Raw genomic sequence first — 22,640 nt, forward strand, 5'->3', positions numbered from 1 at the left:
AAAACATGAATAAACATATGAATGGTATATGAATTGTCCCTATATTAGGATCCAGACATTATCAAACTATCGCACAGTGAGACCAATATAACGATGATTAAATTGTCACCGACATTTTGCTGACTTTTGGTCACATAAAAACCTCAGCTTTTCTGTTCCACTGGTATGGAAAGTATAATAGGGTGAAAACAGAACACACCTTAATAACTTAATCCGTAACTTTTAAATATTTAGCTGTGGTGGTATAGGGACTTCTGTTTCTCCACTGCTCTAAGGCTGGTGGGGGTCCCAGTAGGTGGTACCCTGATCTGAGAGCTCTGCCCCCACCCAGTCTCCAGCGCTGGGCTCCCAGGTGTCCAGAGGTCCCGCCCCCACCGCCCACTTCCTCGGGTATTGGCTGCTTTGATCCTATCGGTCCCGGGGTCAAGTTAGGGGTCGCAGGTACTGGCCACCCCAGGTTTTAGGCACTCAGCCAAAGCCAAGGCCACCTGGTCTCCAACCGCGCCCTACTCGCTGCGGCCCAGAGTTCCCGTCCCTTCTCAAATCCGCTGGTCCTTCCCGAGCCCCTGGATCTCCCCTGACTCTCGGGTCCGGTGGTTTCACTGGAGGGTCGAAGGTCCCGACATTTTGCGGACATTTGAGTGGGTGGGAGCAGCCTGGGCGTGCTGGATTTGGGCGTGGGCGCGGGGTGGAGACCCCGGCCGGCGCGCGGGGGCTGCAGGAAGCGGAGGCGACAGCCTCTCGGGGACCGGCTCATCGGGGTTTGAAACACCCGGAAACGGATTTGGCTCCGGTACCCGTGCGGGCCGCCTGTTTCGGAGGGAGCGGGAAGAGCGGGCGGGTGGCTGCTGAGTAATACCCCGCAGCGGCGGGCGGCGGCGGTGAGGCGCCCACGTTCCCCGCGCGCCGCAGCCCGGCCGCGGCTCCTCCCTCGCTCCGCGTCCCTCCCCTCCTGTCCCCTCCCCCGCCGCCCGCTCGGCTCTGCTCCGGGCAGGTAGAGCCGGGCTCCAGGCGCGCGTGGGCCCGCCGCAGCTGCCTCCGGACCTCGCCTCGGCCCAGGGCCGGGCCTCGCGCGCCCATGGCTGGCTCGGAGCAGCAGCGGCCGCGGCGGCGGGACGACAGAGACTCGGACGCCGCGGCGGCGCCCCTGCAGGACGCGGAGCTGGCCCTGGCCGGCATCAACATGCTGCTCAACAACGGCTTTAGGGAGTCGGACCAGCTTTTCAAACAATACAGGTGACCGCAGAGCCCCTGCTCCCTTGTACCGGCCGCGCGACCTCGTGGCGGGCTTACGCGCTGGGACCTGCGGCTGGTCCCCAGACTCCCCCTCTCTTCTTTCCCTCTGCCGCTAATTCCCGGTCCCCGCGTCGCCTCCCGGGGCCTGATCTGCAGTTGGCGCTCCTGCGCCTTTGCCACATCCTCCCTTTTCACCCCACCCCCGCTCGGTTGTCCTCCCCGGGACCTGCCGCGCGTCTCCCCGCTCTCCTGCGGGCTCCCTTCACTTTCTCCCCGCCTTGCCCTCCGAGGTGTGTCCAGTGTTTGCTCCTGTCCCAGCGGTTGTCGTGTCCCGAGTGGGCTGGGTTTAGGGCCCGATGCTTTTGAGGCAGCTGCAAGCCGGGAGCTGCGGGGTGACTCTGGCTAGCGTGCTGGCGGGGCAGCCTTTGTGACACCAAGTACAGCAGCTGCATAGTGCCTGTTTGTTGCGCCTGGCATTGCTTCGCATCCCCGTGCATTCCAGACACTTTCATTGTTTGAGGACGCATGCATAGTTGTCATGCCGTGCAGGAATTTAACAATTTTAACCCAACTCTGCCCGCTCCTTTTTCTGCCGCTCTTCCAAAAACTAAGTCCCTGAAATGAGTTTCTAATGCCTTTCAAGCGAGCGTGTTAATGAAGAATTGCTCTAATGTAAAGGAAGGAAGAAGAAATTGGAGGGATTTTTAAAAACGCTTAAGAATAGAAGGGGAAACACGTGAATTCAGTTGATTTTTAAAAAATATATATATAAATGAAAAATCTGAAGCCTGGTAGCTTTCTAGTGGGTGTGGGAGAAGCCTTCCTTTTACTGGGGACCAAAAGCCTACATTTTCTTGTTTAGGAAGCAAGTTTGTGATTTGTCTTGTTAGTATTGACAAGCCATAAGAATGTTGATTAGCAACTTTCTGGAACATGTTTTAGGGCCATATGCTTCTCACTTTTTTAGACCTCATGGTTTGTTGAAATGAGAGGACCATAATGTGTTGTGATGGAGAGCCACAGTGTGTAAGAAAATGAGGCGACGGGGAACACCTAAAGTTTGAGACCATCAAGCTTGGGAAGCTGCCACATTCTTAATGCCAAAACATATACCTTAGAACTTTTTGTTAAAGGTATTTTACTTTTAAGTCAGCTGCTCACCCCCCACCCTCATTTTTGGTCTGAAAATGAACACACCTAAGCTTTTCTCAGAACATTTTATTTGTGAAACCTACAAGTCTGGTGTCAAGCCATAGTTTCATCAAAGGCTGTTGACGGAGGATTTAAAAGATTTACTTGTCCCACAATATCTCTGTTTTTAGCCCTCTGAAAATGTATTTCATGGGAAAAAAAGATCTGAATGTTTCATATGACTTTTCTGACTACCAGTTTGCATTGTATGGGAGAGGAATGGAGAAAGTCTAGAGAGTCACATTTATTCTCTGTAGTTGCTGGTCTAGGTACTTGCATATTTTAATTCTTGCTTTGAAATCTGCAATAGTTATTTCCATGGTCTTTTTTCTTTCTGTACATTTACATACTTAAACCTCATGGTGCAGTTGCTGTTATATTGAAAGCATGAAAATTTTGTCTCATCTGGTTTTATACACTGTCAATAGAGGGCAGAACACACTCTTTCAGGCCAACAACAGAGAGACACACCTTGAATGGTATTTCTCTGTGGGTGAGGGAGGGAGGAGTTTCCAGGGAAGATGTCCCCTGCGTAACCAGGGAACCCTGTGTTGTATGCTTATATTTCCAAATGGGAATTGAAGATAAAGAAGAAGAAAAAATAATACCTGTTCTCTGCCAAGCACATGTGCTACCCACATATCCTTATCTGTTCTCACTGTTCTTAGAACAACAAAAGAGGTATATCTTATGACAATTTTATAACAAGGGACCTGAGACTCGGTGTTAGCATGGGCTTAATCATTGTGGTTCTAAATCAGGGACTCTTTGATTTTTACCATTCTGTCTGATTATTATATTTTGTTGTCTGCCCCATGACCTTATTGTCCAGCAATGTTCAAAAGCTTTCCTTGGAGTGGGAGGAGGGAAGAGGACAGATGACTGTGACAGCATTCTCCTGTCAGCTTTCCCTTGCTTCATCTGATGTTTATGATGTGAAAAGTCATTGCATTCTTTCCACCTCCAAAATACGCTTCTCATTCATTCGTGCTTTGGGAAGCACAGTTGCCTAAAGATCTGCTCAGGAACTGGCATCCAGCAACCAGGGCTCAAATCCTGGTTTTGCCACTTCTGTATCTGCTGACTTTAGTCACTCAAAATATGCTTCCTTGCCTATACAATGAGAGTAGCAGTGACAGTACTGACTTCACAGTTGTTGAAGCTGGCACAGTCTAAGCACTCAGCAGTTGCTCATTAGCTCTGTACTTGTTGCCTCCCCACTAGTCTTGGGTTTCTATATGTGACTGTAGTTTGAGTACAAGACAAAATGCCTTGTGTGTGAGTGTCTTTTATATTTAAAGCTCACTTCACACATTATGTCCGGAAGATATAAGACCCTGTTATGCATCGGATAGCTTCCTGTCTTAATGGTGAATGACCTCCTGGAAGCTTAGCATTGATGTCTTATAAGTGTTCAAGAAACACCCCTAGCTCAGTTCATCTGTGGAAGAGGGATAGATAACCCAATGACCAGCTCCATCTTCTTTTCATGATTGCCATTTCACAGGGACCCCCCTTCAGGCTCACTCCCCTTACTTGTAAACCTCCTGAAGTCTTATTGTTATAGTTTAACAAAGAAGTATTTTGTGTCTAGTGTAACAGTTGCATTTTTATTACATCAAGAAGGTCATTTTCTCTTGCCATGTTATTGGGATAAAAAATTTTACAGAATAGTGACCTAAGGAGAAGTGGTCACTTTGTAGAAACAGCTTATCATGAAGGCCATTCTGAATTTGTGGAAAGTCTGAATTGTATAATTCAGATATCATTTATATAGGAATTAGAAGTATATGCACTGCAGAGACCTTCTTTTGAGACATTCAGTAAGGTTCTAGTTGAAATTTATGCCAGTTCTCTTATTACTACAGGAATAATGTAGTGAGCGACAGGCTGCCCTGATGTTGGCCCTGAGCCTCTGTTGTGCACTTAGAGATGTCTTCCCAGAGATCAGGACAGGCTTGTGCTGTGCTTTTGTGAACATGGTTTGTGTCCCCCAAAGGACCATACTGTTATAAAAGACTTGGTCCCCAGGATGACACTATTGGAAGGTGATAGAACCTGTAGAATGTGGGGCCTAAGGAGCAGTTCTTAGGTCATTGGGCACATGAGGTATTTCTCATGTGACATCTTGGTAGTTCTTGTGAAAAGGTTCTTGTCAAAAGAGCATGCCTAGCCCAGCCCGTGCATTTTCTGTGTAATTCTGAGATGTGATTCTTCCTATACAAGCTCCCACCATGATGTCTTGCCATCTGCTGACCTTACAAGAGGCCAAACCAATGGGGCCTAGCTTATTTTGGACTTTGAATCTCCAGAACACTAGGCTAAATAAATTTCCTTTTCTTTATAAGTAGCCTGTGTCAGGTATTTCACTACAGTCATGAAAAGTTGACTGATACAAGTTGCTTCAGGGCTTCTCTACTTTGAGCCCATGAAAATATGTAAGTTTATGATACTGATAGCCTGAAATCAAACTTCTGATCTTGGTATTAGGGCTCAGTGCTTTAATCCAGCACTCCTTACATAACACACACACACACACACACACACACGCACACACACTCTCTCTCTCTCTCTCTCTCTCTCTCTCTCTCTCTCTCAGGCTCTGAACTGATTTTGGCTTGTGTGTCACGTACTCAGGCACATGATAAGACAGACCATAGGTGAAGTGCACCAGAGGATGCCAGACTTTTAGGTGTTGTGCCCTATGTAAGATTGACAGTAGGTAAGATTGACAGTAGGGAGGCTGGGAGACATAGCCACAGGCTGTTATAGGACCAGAGAGAAGCAACTTCTAGCCCAGTCAGAAGGAACTTTTGCAGAGGAAATGATGCTTGAGCTTCATGATGGGATAGAAGCAAGTCAAGTGAAAGAGGAGGAATTGGGAGGGATGGAAGAGAATGTGAGGGATGGTGAGGCTTAACCCAAGTCTAGCAAAGGAAACAGGGGAAAACCTACATGGAGATGTGAAAGTGCCTGTGGACTTATAATAATAACTGCAGGCCGATGGGTACTGTTTTGTGTTGAGTGCTTTTTGTGGGTTAGTTTCTTCTTACTACTGCTTGAGTCGGTGCTGTTTCTTAGAGTTACTTGGCTGTTTGGTGTCTAGTCAACTCACTTTCCCCATGACCACTGTCCACCGTGTGGAGGTCTCATCCATAATTAACTCTTGGCTTCTTGGGGCTTCTGAGTCCTACTCTCACCATCTTTTTCTCTTTACAGCTTGAAATGTTTCTTTGCATGTAAGAGAGGTACAGCACATTGGGGCATGAGAGATGTTTGGGGACCCCGGTCCCAGTGAGCTTTGCAGTTTTTGTTTCAGGCATTGAGTCTGCCTCCTTCCCCTTGCAGCCACATGCCATCTCCTGCTTTTATTTTTGGCATCCTTTCTGACCTTAAAGGGCTTCTTCTCTGCAGTTCTTACTCTGGTAATACTATTACTGATTTCTAGCTGTGGGTATTATTAAAAAGTCATATCGAATCATTGTCAACTAAAGTAAGCATATTAGAGTATGTGCTTAGCACGTATGAAATCCTGAGGTCAATCTTCAGTGCTGGAAAAAAGAAAAAAAGAAGCATATAATGGTTATTATGAAATGTTCACTGGTGATAAATATGTATGAATAAATAAGGATTTGATATAGAACAGTGTTATGAATTGTGGTTTATCTTTTCCAGTTAACTATAAAATGGTAAAAATATTATTAAAAATTAAAAGCAAGAAAAATTCATAGGAAGTATCGTGTGCGTAAGTGTATAAATCCTAAATTGCCTTAGCAGTTTATGGCATACAGGGCAAAGCTGTACAATGTGTGGCCTTATTTTGTGAGCATGTTGACTGTGGAGCCAGTATCACTCTAAAGGTATAACCCTGGGTGTGGGTAGACTGTGGCCTATATGCCAAATTGGGCCAATTGCCTATTTTTGTCAATAAAGTTTTACTGGGACACAGCTATACTCATTTGGTTATGTATTGTCTATGCCTGATTGTATACCACAACTGTGGAAATAAATAGTTATGACTCTGTGGCCTACAGAGGCTGAAGTATTGATCCTCTGGCCTTATGCAAGTTGTTGAGCCCAGTACAAACCATGATACTTCCTGGAAAAACTCAAAAGTGTGAGTAAGAGACACTGGGCCATGGACCTCCCCAGCCTCTTCTTTGCCCAAAGCCATGTCAGGTACTTGGGAGGACAGGAAGCACTTGTGGGCTGCCAGTGTCTTCTGAACACTTTGGCTGCTCACAAACAGCATGTCTCTGCTGCTGGAGTCTGTGGGAGAGTCTTTAGATGCAGAAATGCAAGAAAAGGAGAAGTTATGAAAAGCAGAAATGGTTTGAGGGAGCTGGTAGGAAAGACAAGAAACTCATCTGTTGATTTTTTCCCATCCTCCTCAACTCAAAGGTACATTTGTAAAAAAGCTCATTCCTCCCACCCCCAGCTTTTGCACAGTCTGAAAATGTCCCAGTTAAATGTTTATTATTCATTTAGCTTAACCAGAGAGTCTTCTTTAAAAAAAAAATTAAGAAATATAGCTGTCTATAGAATAACAGGAGGGTTTGGAGGAAATTATCAGGGGGAAAAAAAAGAGTATTTATACTGTGGTGTGTGTGTGTGTGTTTGTGTGCGTGTGTGCGCGCACGCATGCGCATGTGCCATTTGTACAAGCCCACAGTTAAAGATGTGAACCCTTGAAGAATCTTTAAGTTCTGAGTCACTTCTGCTGTGTTTAACAGCTGGTTCAGTGAGATCACCTTCTTTCCCTAAGCTAGTTGAAAGAAACTGTATTGAGTGAAATGAAGTTTTGATGAGAATAAGAAAACAAACAAACAAACAAGGAGAGCAGTCATATTGGATCATGGGACCCTTTCTGACCTAGTTACACAAAATCACTTGTGGATGTGCAAACACATCATGATATTTTAGGAGTCTTTACCTTTCACACATGCTGTTTTAGCTTTTAAAATATCATTTTCTCATCCAGTCTCCTTTGCCAGGGTAACCCTCCTACTTACCCAGCAACAGCAATGAGACTTTGAAAAGGCTAATGCTAAGAAGAACTCAAGGAGAAGAGTGCATAAAAGAAGCACAGGAAGTCTAGGCGGAGTAGCCCAGATGAATTATTCAAAACTCTGCCCAGCACTGGCCTCTGCCCTCTAAAAGGGGTTGTGGCAGGGCAGGGAGGAACTGGTCTCTGTCCTGTGCAATAGTTCCCCTGTATCCATGGTTTTGCTTGGTGTGGTTGCAGTTAACCTGTAGTCAAGCATGGTCTGCAAATATTAAATGGAAAATTCTAGAAATAATTAATAAATTTTAAATTAGTTATTACAATGTGTTGTCATCATTGTCCTATTTTTATTATCAGTTATTGTTAATCTCTTACTGTGCCTAACTTATAAATTAAAATTTATCAGAAGTATGTTTGTACTGGGAAAAGAAATATAGTATCTATGGAGTTCATGGCCATGTACAGTTCAAGCATCCACTGAGGTCTTGGAATATATCCGCCACAGAGCAGAGGAGACTCCTGTGCCTCTTTCGGCATTTAACTCTTGTTCCCAGCACACTTAATCAGTGACTGTGCTGCACATTCTGTAACACGGGTCCAATTTGAGACTGAATAGGCTTTTGTGTATTAATCTATGGGGAAAACGCATTCCAACTGCCATACAAGTGACTGTGAATACATATCTTTGTGTAAAGTTATTCATAAAATTGCTGTGTAAGAAGAGCAAGTCGTGGCTTCTTGACACCAATTTAGAGACTGAGATGGGGCTTTTCTTCTTATGTAAAAATGGTTGGCAGTTAGCCATCTGAGCCTTTTCCCTTGCTAAGTTGTTTTCTACTTCTCTTCCTTCTTGTATAAGAATTCTGGAATGTAAAAAATACCTACACGTATACAACAGGTAGTTGCTGCTGCCTGGAGGAAATCAGTTATTTCAGAAAAGGCTGTAGAGAGTCAGGAAGTACATCTCTGTTGGAACTGGTATTCATGATAGGAGGGAATGGCTGCCACATTCAGGATACAGGTGAGAATCCATCTTCTTCTGTTCCAGGAGGTGCTGCTTATTTAATGTCTTTTTTTTTTTTTTTTTTTACATTTATTTACCTCTACAGTGGGTCCTGTCTCAAGTTGTAATATCTATAAAATCACACTAGTTGAGGTGACTTGTTCCCTCATATGCATCAAAATAAACATCATACCATTGACTAGGTGGTGCTTACTAGGTGCCTGGCCATCCCCCTCCCCCCACGCCTCCTGGCATGTTTTTACTCCCCAAGGAAACTTCCCCCAGCTTGGTGGGTGGGTGGGGGTCTTGATATCTCTCTTGAGTGGAGAGCAGGGTGTGTGTGTGTGTGTGTGTGTGTGTGTGTGTGTGTGTGGAGGGGGTGAGTGACATGAAGCAGCCTGTCTAAGGTCAGCAGGAAGTAGGAGCTTTGGGGTGGAAACGAGGCCTCCCAGCTCCAGTGTCTCTGTGTGACCATTGCATGTGACTTCCTTTCTGTAACTTTCACATGTATGCCATTGAAGCCATTTTGGGTGCATTCTCCCAGAAATACGCCAACCATGCTGTGACACCAGAGAGTCTTCTTCAAGCTACCAAGGGGCTCTGTCTTCAGGAGAGGGTCATCTCAAAGTTTAGACCCATGTGGCTTCCAGTCTTCTGTATGATAAACTCAGCATCCCAGCCTGCTAAGAGATAGCCGGTCGCCTGTCCCTGTCTGATTCCTGGCCTCACTCCTGCTGTTCTCCTGCGGCTTCTACTCTAATTGTGCAAAAATAATTTGCAACATCCATCCAGTTGAGTCTTGTCCTTCAAGATGTAGCTCAGATTTCCATGGAAAGACTGTGGGATTCCACTGTGCTTCCCCAGCATCCCGTCCTTACCTTTAGCCAGGACTTGTGTTACACTGATGCCGTTTCCAGTCTCCTGTTGAGAAGAGGGCTGGGAAGACAGATAATACCTGGACTTTCTCTGCAGTGTTCCTGGCCTTCCTGAGCTTACTGGAATTTTCTGGGGTCCAGGATGTATTCAGAGCAGAGCAGCTCTCTTATTTGCCAGTCAGGAAGTGCAGCCCAAAGACAGTGCCTTTAGGATCTCTGAAGGTCTTGTATTCCTCATATGCTCATGGGCATGTCTTCTTACCCAATTTGGGGTGCACCAGAGAGGCCCTAAAATTGATGCTCTTTTCTTATAAAGCAGTAGAACTCCCACCTGGCCCCATCAATCTCTTTCCCTGTTGTGTCCCAAGCTGCCCCATGCTGAGTAGGGGGCAGTGGAGCACAAAGGTGCTGCTGAGCACACCTGAGCCTGGACAGGTGCCATCATGGGGAAGGCTGAGTCCCTAATGAGGCTCAGTCTCCATGAAACTGATCTGCTTTTTAAGTGGCCATGGGTGTCAGCTGTGCCTGGCCCAGCTAGATGTAACTCGGGGGATCATAGCGCTCCAAGTGATCTGTCTGTCCTCTGCTCAGTGTTATGCCTGGTGACAAGGAGGGCAGTCTAACTGGTGGGCTTTCATTTTTTTTTACTTAGCCATCTCCAAGGCTTTGAGGCTACCCCTGCATGGTGCTGTAACAAGCTCTGGAGTTACTATCCAAAATATAATTCCCAGACTCCAGAAGCTTTGGTAACTGGGAATTAATACTTTCCTGAGCAGGGATTCTTGACCCTATCAGGTCTAATACCCCTTTTTTGATGACAAACACTTGGTAATTCCCTCTTTATGATCTGAAAATAAATTAGTGGATGAAATTACCTACCCACATGTTCAATATCTTAAAATCAATAGAATGTCTGAATAGTATTATAAAAGGGAAGTACAAAAGAAATTCATAGGGTTGGGGTTATAGCTCAGAGGCAAAGCGCTTGCCGAGCATGTGTAAGGCACTGGGTTTGATCCTCAGCTTCACATAAAAATAAACAAATAAAATAAAGGCATTCTTTCCATCTGCAACTACAAAAAATTTCTTAAATATAAAATTACATATCTTTCTAAAGGTAAGTATTCAGTATACCTTTATCAGAAGATAAAATGAAGTAGTTAAGTGCTTGCTCCTGTGTATCAGGAATGCATTTGGATTTAAGAGAAATAAAAAGATGAGAAACTTTGCAGAAAGGTAGAAATATGAGAGAGGCAGTACACTTTAACACAAAGGAAGTTGTGATTACCCTATTTCTCTTATATACACATTTATCTTATATAAGAGAAATAGGGTAATCATAATTGAAGGATTATAACTGACCAAGGCAAGATACTGACTATTTAAGTGACAGACGTGAGAAGCATGATATTTTTACAGTAAGCCAGGCCACCTTTGTCAGGGTGGTATCACAATCATTAAAGTTCCTATGTTAAGACATAGAATGCCTCTGACAAAGTATCACAGAAAATATTTCACATCTTGAAATTCCTCCACAAACCTAGAACTTTAGAGGCCATTGCTTTTAACAGGTGTTCGAGATTAGAGGATAAATTGAAAAAAAAAAATTTACAGGGCAGGGGTTAACCCCTAAAGACAGTCCCAGAATCTTGTTGAAAAATAAGAACAAACCCCAAAATAAATAACTTCAATATGTAATTTCCGTGACATTAATTTCAGTATGCTACAAATTCTTAAGTATATTGGGAGGCAAAAATGATATAAATTGAATAATGACATTTGGTGGTATCTAGTATTTTATTTGACTCTTAGTATGTTAAAAGGAACTTTCAGTACCCCTATTAAATACTGGCATGTGCAGACCAGTTGAGCTCTGGGGTGTTGGCTACTCAAAAGCCAGAAGCAGTGTTGCAGTTGGGGACATGGTTCTCCAAAATCATGAACAAATCTTGATGAAGTATGCATTGAAACAGTCAAGGAATATGGTTTCCCCTCCGTATCCACAAGTTTTGCATTGAAAGATTCAATTGATGAAGGATTGAAAATTTTGGGGGAAAAAACTTCTAGAAAGTTCCAAAACATAAAATTTAAATGTGCTGTGTGTTGAGTCCTATGCTGAATCCACACAAATGAAGTATGTGTAGGCATTATATTAGGTATTATATGTAATCCAGAGATGATTTAAATTATAGAGAAGATGTGTGTATGCTATATAGGCAGGTATCACACCATTTTACCTAAGAATCTTGAGCATCAGAACCATAGGAATCCTGGAACCAATCTTCCTTGGATACTGAGATACGAGAGTATTTTGCATTTTTGTGTAAATGGAAAGAGGTCCTAGAAATAATTGTAAACAGGTTTTTATCCCCACAAATTTCCAAGAGATGTTCAAAAGTCATACAGCATGTGGGACATCATACTAGATCTCATGCATTGCAGGATGGTTTGTATCTTTGGCGTATTCTACTACATTGTATCACCCTCAAATGGCCCTAAAGATTTCTAAAATGCCACCTTTGAGGGGCACTGAGCTTGGGGCTACAAGGTTAGGACAAGGTTAGTTCTCTGCAGCTGAATTCCCAGGCTGCCTGGAATAGCATGAGGTGGGGTCTTCCTGCTGACAGGCAGCAGTAAGGGGAGAGGCTGCCCAAGAGGCTGCCATGGCTAAAGAAGCATGTTGGAGGATCTCTCCTTCATTGTGTCTGTGATCACTGGTGTCAGGGCTGTGTAGGTTTCCCTGAGGATGCAGAGCCCCAGTGTTGGGCCCTGTGGGTCACTGCCCTGACACACAAGCTTTTGCCCATCACACACATGCTACTTCTAGGTCTCAAACAGCTCTAGGAAGGGATGTCAGCGTTGATCCTTCTGTCCCTTGCCCTGTGGATGGAGAGCCACTGAGGTCCCTTCCCTTCTTCAGACTTAATACAGAACTAGATTATGGGGCCTCTGTCTCCAGCCTCAAGGTGACTTTATTTCAGAGACCTGGATTCTCTGCCCTGGCTCTGCCAGCACAATCTTCCCTAACTTTGGACTTCAGGGTACAGACTGGTCCGTATCCTTCCCAGGAGGGCTTGCTCACTTCTTCCACTTGGTAGCAACAAAGATTACACAAATTAAAAATGGTATTTTAAAGATTAAAATAAACGGGCCAAATCCCCCAGGAACCTGGGCACAGTTGCCCTAACGTTATGTAGCCAAAGGGACCAGGAAAGTGATTCTTCCAAAATGCAAGGAAATAGGGCAGACTGCTTCATGACAGTCTTCCATTCTGCTTATAATTTGAAGCAACTAGTAAGGGGTTAAAAGAAAAAAAGACACAGGACACCTTGGCATATAGAGCTTGCCCAGGTCCCACCCTCAAGCATGACATCAAGTGTATCCCGTAGTTCATGTTCGCTCAACCTGTTCTCACAAGCTGGATTGCACTATAATATTCTTTGTTGGGTGGGACTTTTCTAGGTAAATCTGAGCATGAGCTTCTCACTCTGAGTGCCTGTGGTTGAGCGTTACTTGCTGCTGGTCTACCTCGGCCTTCTTATTGTACAGACAGTGTCCTTTGCTTTGCGGTTGCACTATCTTGCCTCATCTCTGCAGCAGCTGACCTTTGCATTCTACTTCATGTAAATTATTCATCCATAAAATAACCATCAAAGCAAAGCAGATTTGTACATGTTGGTGTCATTTTTTTCTCTATGACAAAGGTTTTTTTTTTTTTTTGCACAGTTCTTCAGGACAGAAAAATAAGGAGGGAAAATGACATTTCACCTCCAAATTCAAGTTGAGTTTGCTAAATGACAAGAGATTCAATAAGAAGCAATTGGATTAAGCTAAAATCCACGCTGCATGTCCTCTTTAGAATTGCTTCCAATAGGATGAGTCACTGTCAAAGCTTTGAGTGTTTTCTTCCTCCCTCATTTTGAGCAGTGAATTGCAAAATCTCAAGTTATGTATTGTCAACGGATCTCTGGAATAAGAAAGAACTTGAAACCCTTGCATCTTGCCATTCATGTTCCTCGCTTTATTTTATTTTTGTGGCACTGGGAATTGAACCCAAGGCCTCTGCATGCTAGGCAAGCACTCTGCCACTGAGCTACATCCCCAGCCCTCACCTCTTCTTTATTAAAGTCTAAAAAAGCACATTGAATTCACCAGTTGCATCCTCATCTGATTTGACTCCAGGTAGCCCAGGATGGCTTCTAGGTCTGTAGTTATTGGAGTAATTAGGTTTCTGACTTTCCTCCATATTCTGGCCAGGTTCTTGTCAATCTCAGAAAAGAGTTTTGTTTACTCTGAAATGACATTTGCTTCAGCTGTCAACCATGTGGATCCAAATGTCTTTTTGGTTATTTCTGTATTGATGATTGATGAGATACTCATTGCAAAATTACAAATTGAGCTAAAAATTACTCCTATTGAAATAACAACAGGGGTAAAAGAGAAGGGGTGTGGAATGAGGGCATGGCTGTCTAAAGTAGTGGAGGCAAATGTTGGGGGCTCTAATGGTGGGCTTCTTAGAGATCCTCCTTCTGGAGAAACTGACAATGCAAAAATGACTGCTTTTCTGTAATCTCATGGGACAGCTTGGATCTGCAGTGGACTTTTGAGAGACAGTAGTCGAAGCTAACTTGAAATTACTTTTCTCTGAATAGAAAAATGCCCAGTTGTAAAACAATAAAAATTCATCAAGGAGCTGTTAAAGTCTAAAAGCTTATAGTTAAAGAAGCCTATGCATAATAAGGTAAGCCCAGATGCAAATTTCCTGACCTATGCTCTGCTAATAAAGGAAAAACCTGGATGCCTTTGTGAATGACGTACCTATGAAATGAAGAGTTGGTCACTAATAGTAAAGTTTTATTATACATAATAAGTGTCTAGCTTCACTTTGAAATGCCTTTCAACTCAAAAATAGAGAAATCTCCCAAAGAGCTAAATGATTATTTAAGATAAATTGGTATTTTGATTGCTTATATAAATAGGTGAAAGTATTTAATTCTTAAACTATTCATGCAATTTATAGAGCATTGCCACCTATAATAAAGGGTACTTTATATCTTAAAGATGAGAGAATAATGAAAATATCGTGGTCAATTTTGTTCCTTTTTATAAATAGCCCTTGTTGAAGGATGCATTAGAAAATCTTTCAATTAGTTGAACTATTTTCAGAATACATCATTAATTCTAAATTACCATCAGGAATTTTGCAATACGTGAATATGAATAAGCAAAGCTAGAGAGGGATCTGAGTAAAGTTGGAAGTAGTAGAGTCTTATGATTGTATAATAGTCTTTTGATCTTTTCTTGAATTATTGCACAGAGAAAGGACAGTGAATGAGGACAAAGCAAGTGATAAATGCTGCTTGATACTAAGTCATCATGTCATGTACATCTCATCCTTAATCCCAGTTCTTTCAACAGCCCTGTTAATTTTTTTCCAACTTGACTGGATTGAGGGATGCCTGGAGAATTGTTCAGGCATGCTTCTGGATGTGCCTGCAAGGGTGTTTTTAGAGAAGATTGCCTAGTGGGTCAGCAAGCTCAGTGGGGAAGACCTGCCCTGAAGTGAGTGGTACCATCCAAGAGGCCGGGGGCCCAAGTGGAAGAAGGGGAAACTGGTTCTCATTTGCATTCTATCCTTCTCAGGGGCTCTTTTGCTGCTGCTGTCACCCATGCATGTCAGACTCTGTGTTCTTTAGTCTATGAGTATGGCCTTGTAGCAGAGGCTCTCTAGGGGGCTTTTGGACTTTTGGTCTAGGAACTGGGGCTGCATCATCAGCCTCCCTCTCATTCTGAGGCTTTTGGCTTCTTGACCTGAGCATTACCAGTTACCCTAGTTCGCCAGCCTGCAGACAGCCTCTGATCATGTGAGCCAATCTAATAAATCCTCTCTCATAATTATATATATAATTTTATATGCATATAAAATTGTCAATATATGAATGAATATATGTTTATATTGTGTTTCTGTATGTGGGTATGTATGTATACGAGTGTCCATGTATGTGTGGGTATATATAAGTATGGGCACATGCATACACATGTATACATACATATATAGATATATGTGGGGGAGAGTTTTTCTGGAGAACCTTGACTAATGCAGGCCCCAAGAATAAGTTCTCTGGGCTGGGGTTGTGGCTCAGTGGTAGAGAGCTTGCCTAGCATGAGGCACTGGGTTGGACTCCCCGCACCACTTATAAACAAATAAATAAATAAATAAAGGTCCATCAATAACAAATAAAAAGAATAAGTTCTCTTATTACAACTTCACACCTGACCAAACCCAAGTGAAATAAGCCAAATCTAAAAAACCAAAGGCCGAATTTTTTTTCTGATAAGTGGATGCTAATCCATAATGGAGGAAGGCGATTGGGGAAGAATGAAGGAACTTTGGATTGAAGAGAGGGGAGTAGGGAGAGGGGAGGGGGTGTGAGGATGGGGAGGAGATGGAATAAGATGGACATTATTACCCGATATTCATGTACGATTATACTACCAGTGACTCTGCACCATGTACAGCCAAAGGAAGGTGAAGGTATGCTCCATTTGTGTACAAGGTGTCAAAATGCATTCTACTGTCATGTATAACTAATTAGAACAAGTTAAAAAATAAAATGAAAAAAGAAATCTATATAGAAGATCTGCCCCCAGCCCTAGAGTATATGCTGTTTCTCCTGCTGCCTCCAAAAGAACCTCATTATTCTGAATAGTATGTGGATCGAGCACTATCACAGGTCAGTTGTTACAGCCCTGATATCCTGTGTGTGCCTGGTCTCCTTTCAGTGCCCACAACTCAGTGTATGGCACCCCTTGGAACCTGGTCATGCACACCACGAGTCTAGAAGGCCCTCCTGGTCCATCCTCTTCATCTTCACCATTACTGCCTAGCCCAGGGGTCCCTCACCTCTCGTTCAAACAGTTGCTTTGGCCAAGCTGGCTTCCTCTTGGGCTCTCTGCCCCTCCTTCACCTCTGCCAGAGGGATCTTTTCTGAGTATATGAGTCTAAGTACATGCTTCTCCCTAAAAATTCCCTCATGGTCTCTGTAGTAGCCTGAAAAAGGGCCCTCGAAAACACATCCACATCCTGAGCCCCGAAACCTCTAAGTCGTACTCAATATAGGGGAGGGAAAAAAAAGGAACCATGCAGATGTGATTAAATGAAGGATCTTGAGGTGGCGAGATTTTTCTGTATTATCCGGATGGATCCTAAATGTAATCATGTGCATCCTCATAAGAGGGAGGTAAGGGAGAGCGCACCTTCACAAAGAGGGCAATGTGGAAAATGAACAGAGAGATTTGAAGGCATTGGCCTTGAAGAATGGAAGGATAGTACTCATAGCCCTGGAATGAGGGCAGTTTCCAGGGTCTGGAAGAGGCTAGAAACGGATACTTCCCTTCAGCCTCCACTAAGCTGATTCAGTGCCTACTAAACCTTGAGCCTCAACTCCGCCTTCCTCTCTGAAGAGACCATCTCCAGTCTGGTTTCTTTGCTACACACTGAGCACTGAGTTCCTGGGCTCTGGGGTTCCACAGTGCTGGCTTTGCTTGATTCTGATTTGCCCAGATTTTGGTTTCCAGGGTTTTATTTGAATAACACCAGTCCTCCAGTAACACGGTTCAGATTTCAGCTGCCTTTTATACACAAGCTGCCGGCTCTTCCGGCCACAAATAACTTTACAGATGTGCACATCATGATCAGTGACCAGTCACTCACTTCTTTCAGAGTCTGCCTGTGATTGGTCATTGCTCTTTCATCAAGTTCCCAGTCAAGTGTTCAGTTGGGCTGCTTCCTGGTCTCCGAGGGAGAGACCCAAGGACATTTTTCAAAAATGGATTATTAGAAGAGGGTATTGGCCAATACAGGTGAAAGAACAGCAAATTAAGATAGAAAGAAATAACATTGGAAGAGAAATTTGAATCAAATATCAATGGAAGGGTTAGCTGACCTGGAGGTACTGAGCTATTGGCATGGCCACTGTTGGAGGAACTCTGGATAAATAGCTGGGGGGAAAGTGGGTTGTAAGGAACAAGATGAAGATGCCCCAGGTCCCAGAGAAAGGGATGGAGGCTGGCAACAAAAAAAATCTCACGTTGAAGAAACTCTCAGATATTTTACAACATGAAAGTACAATGGCTAAACGTGGAAGCAGATCCAAACTTCCTAAGGGGTATCATGATTTAAAGTATGGCAAAGATGCTCACTCTGAGACCTAAGGTGTGTGACACAGGGGCGGGAAGCCCTGTTAGACCACTCTTGATCAGTTTTTGACCAAAAAATAAAAAGGCTTTTTTTTTTTGCTCCAAATTTGTAATATTTTGAGTTAAAGTCTAGATAGATATCAGTTTCACTATTTTTTTCTTTTCCCCTATATGTTTATAACCAGTAGTAAGACAGGCAGACTTCAATGTTTTTAAAATTAATTTTAAAATTATGGCATGATGAATATCAGGTAAAGTTTACCATTTATGTTTTTTAATTCACATTTAAAAAAATTTTTAATGCCAATTCATTGGCATGAAGTCCATTCATGTTGCTGGTCTACTGTCACATCCATCCAGAACTTTATTCATCTTCTCAAATGGAAACTTTCACCCATTAAACACTCCTCATTTTCTCTTCCCCTTGCCTCGCCAACCAGAATTCTTCTTCTGTCCTGATGTACCTGACTATAATATATACCATATATAGGTGAAATCATACAATATTTGTTCTTTTGTGACAGGCTTGTTTTACTTAGCAGAATGTCCTCAAGAATCATCCATGATGCGATGGAACATGTGTTCGAATTTCCTTTCTTTCTAAGGTTGAATAGTATTTCATGGATTTGCTTACCATTCATCCACCAAAGGGCAGCTTGGTTGCTTCTATCTTTTGATGACTACAAATGATGCTTCTGTGTACAGTGGTGTACAAATACTGGTTTGAGCTTCTGCTTTCAATTTTTCTAGGTATATGTCCCAGAATAGGATTGTTAGATCACATGGTGATTCTGTTTTTAATTTTTCGAGGAACCACTATATAGTTTTCCATAGTGGTTGTATTATTTTATAGGCCCATCAGCTTATACAAGGTTCCAGTTTCTCTACATCCTTGCCAATAGTTGTTTGGTTTTTTGTTTGTTTGTTTGTTTGTTTGGGTTTTGTTTTTGGATAATAGCCATCCTGATAGGTGTGAGATGATATCCAATTTGCATTTGCCTAATGACTTTACGTTGAATATCTATTCATGTGCTTGATCATTTGTATATGTTATTTGGAGAAACGTCTGTTAAAGTCCTTTGCCCATTTTTTAATCAAATTGTTTTTGTTGTTGTTGGATGATAGGTGTTCTTTATATATGGTGTTTATTTACTCCTTATCACATGTATGACTTGCAAACATTTTCCCGTATTCTGTGGGTTGCCTTTTCCATTGAAAGTGTCTTTTGATGCAAAAGAGATTTTAATTTTGATGGATTCTAGTGTATTTATTTTTATTCTTTTTCTTTTGCCTGTACTTTTGGTTTCACATCTAAGAAATCAGTGCCAAAGTCAGTATCGTGAAGCTTTTTCCATATGTTTTGTAGTTTGATAATTTTAACTCTCATGTTTAGGTCTTTGATTCAAATTAAGTTCATTTTTGTCTGTCATGTGAAATAAGAGTCCAACTCCATTTAAAAAAATATGGATGTCTAGTTTTTTCCATACCATTGGTTGAAATGGTTGAAAAGACCATCCTTTCACCATTGAGTGGTTTTAGTACCCTTGTTGAAAATCACTTGACCATATATGTAAGTTTCTTTCTGGGCTTTCTATCCTATTTAGACAGACATTGTATATGTCTGTCTTAATGCTGGTACAACACTATTTTATTGTTGTAGCTTTACAGTGTTTTAGCCAGCTTCTTTTCTTTTCTTTTCTTTTTTCTTTTTTTTAAAATAAATCTCTGTGACAAAAAGACTCGACAAGAACAATTTAGGGGAGGAAAACGTTTATTTGGCACACAGTTTCAGAGGTCTCAGTTCACAGATGGCTGACTCTGTTGCTCTCTCCTACTGGGGCAGGACCTCAGGGCAGAAGGGCACCGTGGAGAAAAAATGGTTCAGGAAAGGACACTAGGAAGCAGACAGAGCTCCCCTTGTTATGCCGGATTCCTGGGACCCCAGTAGACCTCCAGGAGCCGAATCCGATGCAATCACACAAGAGTCTTTATTGCAAGCTCAAGCCTGGACTCACAACCTTTTCCCACACAGTGGTCCCGAGGAGTGAGTCCTGGTCCTCTGTTCTGTGAGATTTTATAGTCTTGGGGGGATGCTCTATGCGTCACAGCATCACACAGCAAATCATTCCATACCGTGGGAAAATCAAACAACAACTCTTAACATTGATCAGCACATTCACTGGCAGAAACTTGGGTAGGGGTGATGGGTTAGTTCAAGAGGTGGGGCTGGGAGGGGTTGCAAGGGTGTATGTGCTAAACTGTAGGGTTTCCTAACAGGTTATTAATCACGGAGACTACTGGGAGGGTCACCTGACATTCCAGGTATTTTCCCTGTCACACGCTGATTGGTGGTTGCTAGGGACTTGCTATGGGTCATGGTCAGGCATTAGGCCCCAAACATTCTTTGGTCTTTCCAGGAACTAGGGTAACTGAGTCAGGGACACCTGACGCCACAGATCTGTCCTATTACTTACAGACAAATAACTCAGCAGGGTGGCTATGTGCCTAGGAACTCTGTGCATTTTTCCAAGGACAAGGGTCATGCCCCCTCCCTTTGGACAGGCTTTGCTCTGAGGTAGAGGCTGGTTTCTCAAAAATGGAGTCACATCAGTTTCTCACCCTCACCGTGGAGAGAATATAAATTCCAAAAACACACCCCCAATGGCCCACCTCCTCTACCCACAGCCTACCTGCCTGCAGTTATCACCCAGATAATTCATTCAAGTGAATCGAATGAATGTTTCACCTCTGAACTTTACTGCATTGTCTCACACATGAGCTTTTCGAGGATACCTTGTATCTAAACCATAACAATAGTAAGCTTTGAAATCAGGAAATCTGAGACCTTCAACTTTGTCCATTTTCAGGTTATTTTGACCACGTGGGGTCCCTTGAAATTCCACGTGAATTTTAAGATTTTTCTATTTCTGCAAAAAGACATCATTTGCATTTTGACAGGGATTATGTTGAATCTGTAGATCACTTTGGGTAGTAATGGACATCTTAACAATATTAAGTCTTCCAATCCATCAACATAGAACATCTTCCTGTTTACTGGCATCTTCTTTACGTTCTTTTAGCAGGGTTTTGTAGTTTTCAATATACAAGTATTTTTTTTTTCCCTTGGCTAAGTTTATTTCTAGCATTCTTGTTGATGCTTGTAAATAAGGTTGTTTTCTTCATTTCCTTTTTGGGTTGTTCATTGTTAGTGTATAGAAATAACTAATTTTAATGGGTTGATTTTTGTATCTTGCAACTTTGCTAACAATATTTAATTAGTTCTAATAATTTTATTGTGGAATTTTTAGGGGTTTTCTGCATAAAAGATCATGTCATCTGTGAGTAGAGAGATTTTTATTTTTTTTTTCCTTTCCAAACTGGATGCCTTTTCTTTATTTTTCTCACCTTGCTCTGGCTTGTATTTCCAGTACTATATTGAATAGCTGTGGTAACAGGGGGCATCCATCTTGTTCCTGATCTTAGGAGAAAAGCTTTCAGTCTTCACTATTGTGTATGATGTGGGTTTAGTGTTTCGACAAAAGATTTTTTAAAAAAAAACAGAACAGTTATGATTGTTCTACTTATTAGATTAATTTTCATGTTCTTGGATTGCATGATTCTTTTTAGAATGCAACCCTCACCCATGTGAAGTTGTTATGGCTTGGATGTGAAGTGTCCCTCAAAAGCTCACAATGTAAGACAATGCAGGAAGGCTCAGAGGAGAAAAGATTGTGTTATAAGAATCGTAACCCAATCAGTGAATTAATCCCCTGATGGGGATTAACTGAGAGGTAATTGAAGTGGTAGGGTGTGGCTGAGGGGGTGGGAATGGGGGCGTGGCTTGGGGTATGTATTCCTATCTGGCTAGTGGAGTCTCTCCCTCTCTGCCTCCTGGTCACCAAGATGTGAACCTCTTCCCTCCACCTCACTTTCCTGGCATAATGCTCAGCCTCACCTGGAACCCTGAGAAATGGAGCCCGCCTTCTGTGGACTAAGACCTCTGAAACCATGAGCCTTAAATAAAGGGCTGGGGTTGTGGCTCAGTGGTAGAGCGCTTGCCTAGCTTGTGTGAGTCCCTGGATTCGAACCTCAGCACCACATAAAAATAAATAAAGAAAATAAAGGTTTTGTGTCCAAATACAACAAAAAATTTTTAAAAAAAACCAAATTTTCTTTAAATAAAGGTTTCCTCCCCTAAGTTGTTCTGGTCAGATCCTTTAGCCACAGCAGCGAAAAAGTTGACTCAAACTCTACCTGTATTCCCTCACATAATATTCCCCCACTAGACTATGCTCCTGGATATTGGGGACGGTGTCTGTTTTGCTCCTTTGGTGTCCCCTGAACTTAACCTGGTGTTTGCCATGTAGTAGGTCCCACCATATGTGTTACACGTGGCTCGATTTCCAAATGTGTGCATCCTTTGTGATAGGAAACTTGCCCAGGGTCTCACCTAGACTGTCTCACCAGGAGAACTAAGTCAGACGACAAATTGGTATCTCAGCAGTTTTAAGGCTTGTACAGACACTCTGTGGATCGTTAGCTGGTTATTGTAACACCTTAGTATTATCAGTTAATCACTTGGACACTAGATGTGATCCCCTGTGAAGTGCAGAGTTCATTACAAAGGATACATGATAGTAAAGTGTAGTTGACCAGTGTAGTTGAACTCAGGGCTTCAATGAGGTCATTACAGGGATGTGGCGTTTTATGTTGGCATGGAGCTGTGGGAGGCAGATCTACTCGGGATCAGATCAAGGGAAAAGACATTTCAGTTCTTTTCATTCTTCAGGCTGCATAGTTTTTCAGAGACTTCCCTGCTTGTGGGACTTCACCCTGGGGTCAGTAAAATTACAACAAAAAATTGGTTCTTGCTGGTTTTTGTCAGCTTTTATGATGCTGTGACCAAAAGACTGGCAAGAACAACATAGAGGAGTAAAAGTTTATTTTGGCTTATAGTTTCAGAGATCTCAGTTCATAGATGGCCAACTCCATGGCTCTGGACCTTAGGTGAGGCAGAACATCATGGTAGAAGGGACAGATGGCCAGCTCCATGGCTCTGGACCTTAGGTAAGGCAGAACATCATGGTAGAAGGGACAGTGGAGGAAAGCTGCTCAGGACATAGCAACAAAG

At 42.8% G+C, this 22,640-nt stretch overlaps 1 protein-coding gene across 1 annotated transcript in view; it reads left to right on the top strand.

Annotated features, from left to right (window-relative positions):
* The first annotated feature begins 658 nt into the window (after window positions 1-658).
* Window positions 659-22,640, top strand: part of TTC39C (tetratricopeptide repeat domain 39C) — a 106,626-nt gene continuing 84,644 nt past the window's right edge. The window contains exon 1 of the mRNA XM_081263605.1: window positions 659-1,236. Coding sequence (XP_081119731.1) covers window positions 1,079-1,236 — 158 coding nt within the window. The 5' untranslated portion in view covers window positions 659-1,078. The remainder of the gene's footprint in view (window positions 1,237-22,640) is intronic.

The sequence above is a fragment of the Spermophilus citellus genome (genome assembly GCF_964194105.1).
Source record: "Spermophilus citellus genome assembly, chromosome: 12".
Taxonomy (NCBI): Eukaryota; Metazoa; Chordata; class Mammalia; order Rodentia; family Sciuridae; genus Spermophilus; species Spermophilus citellus.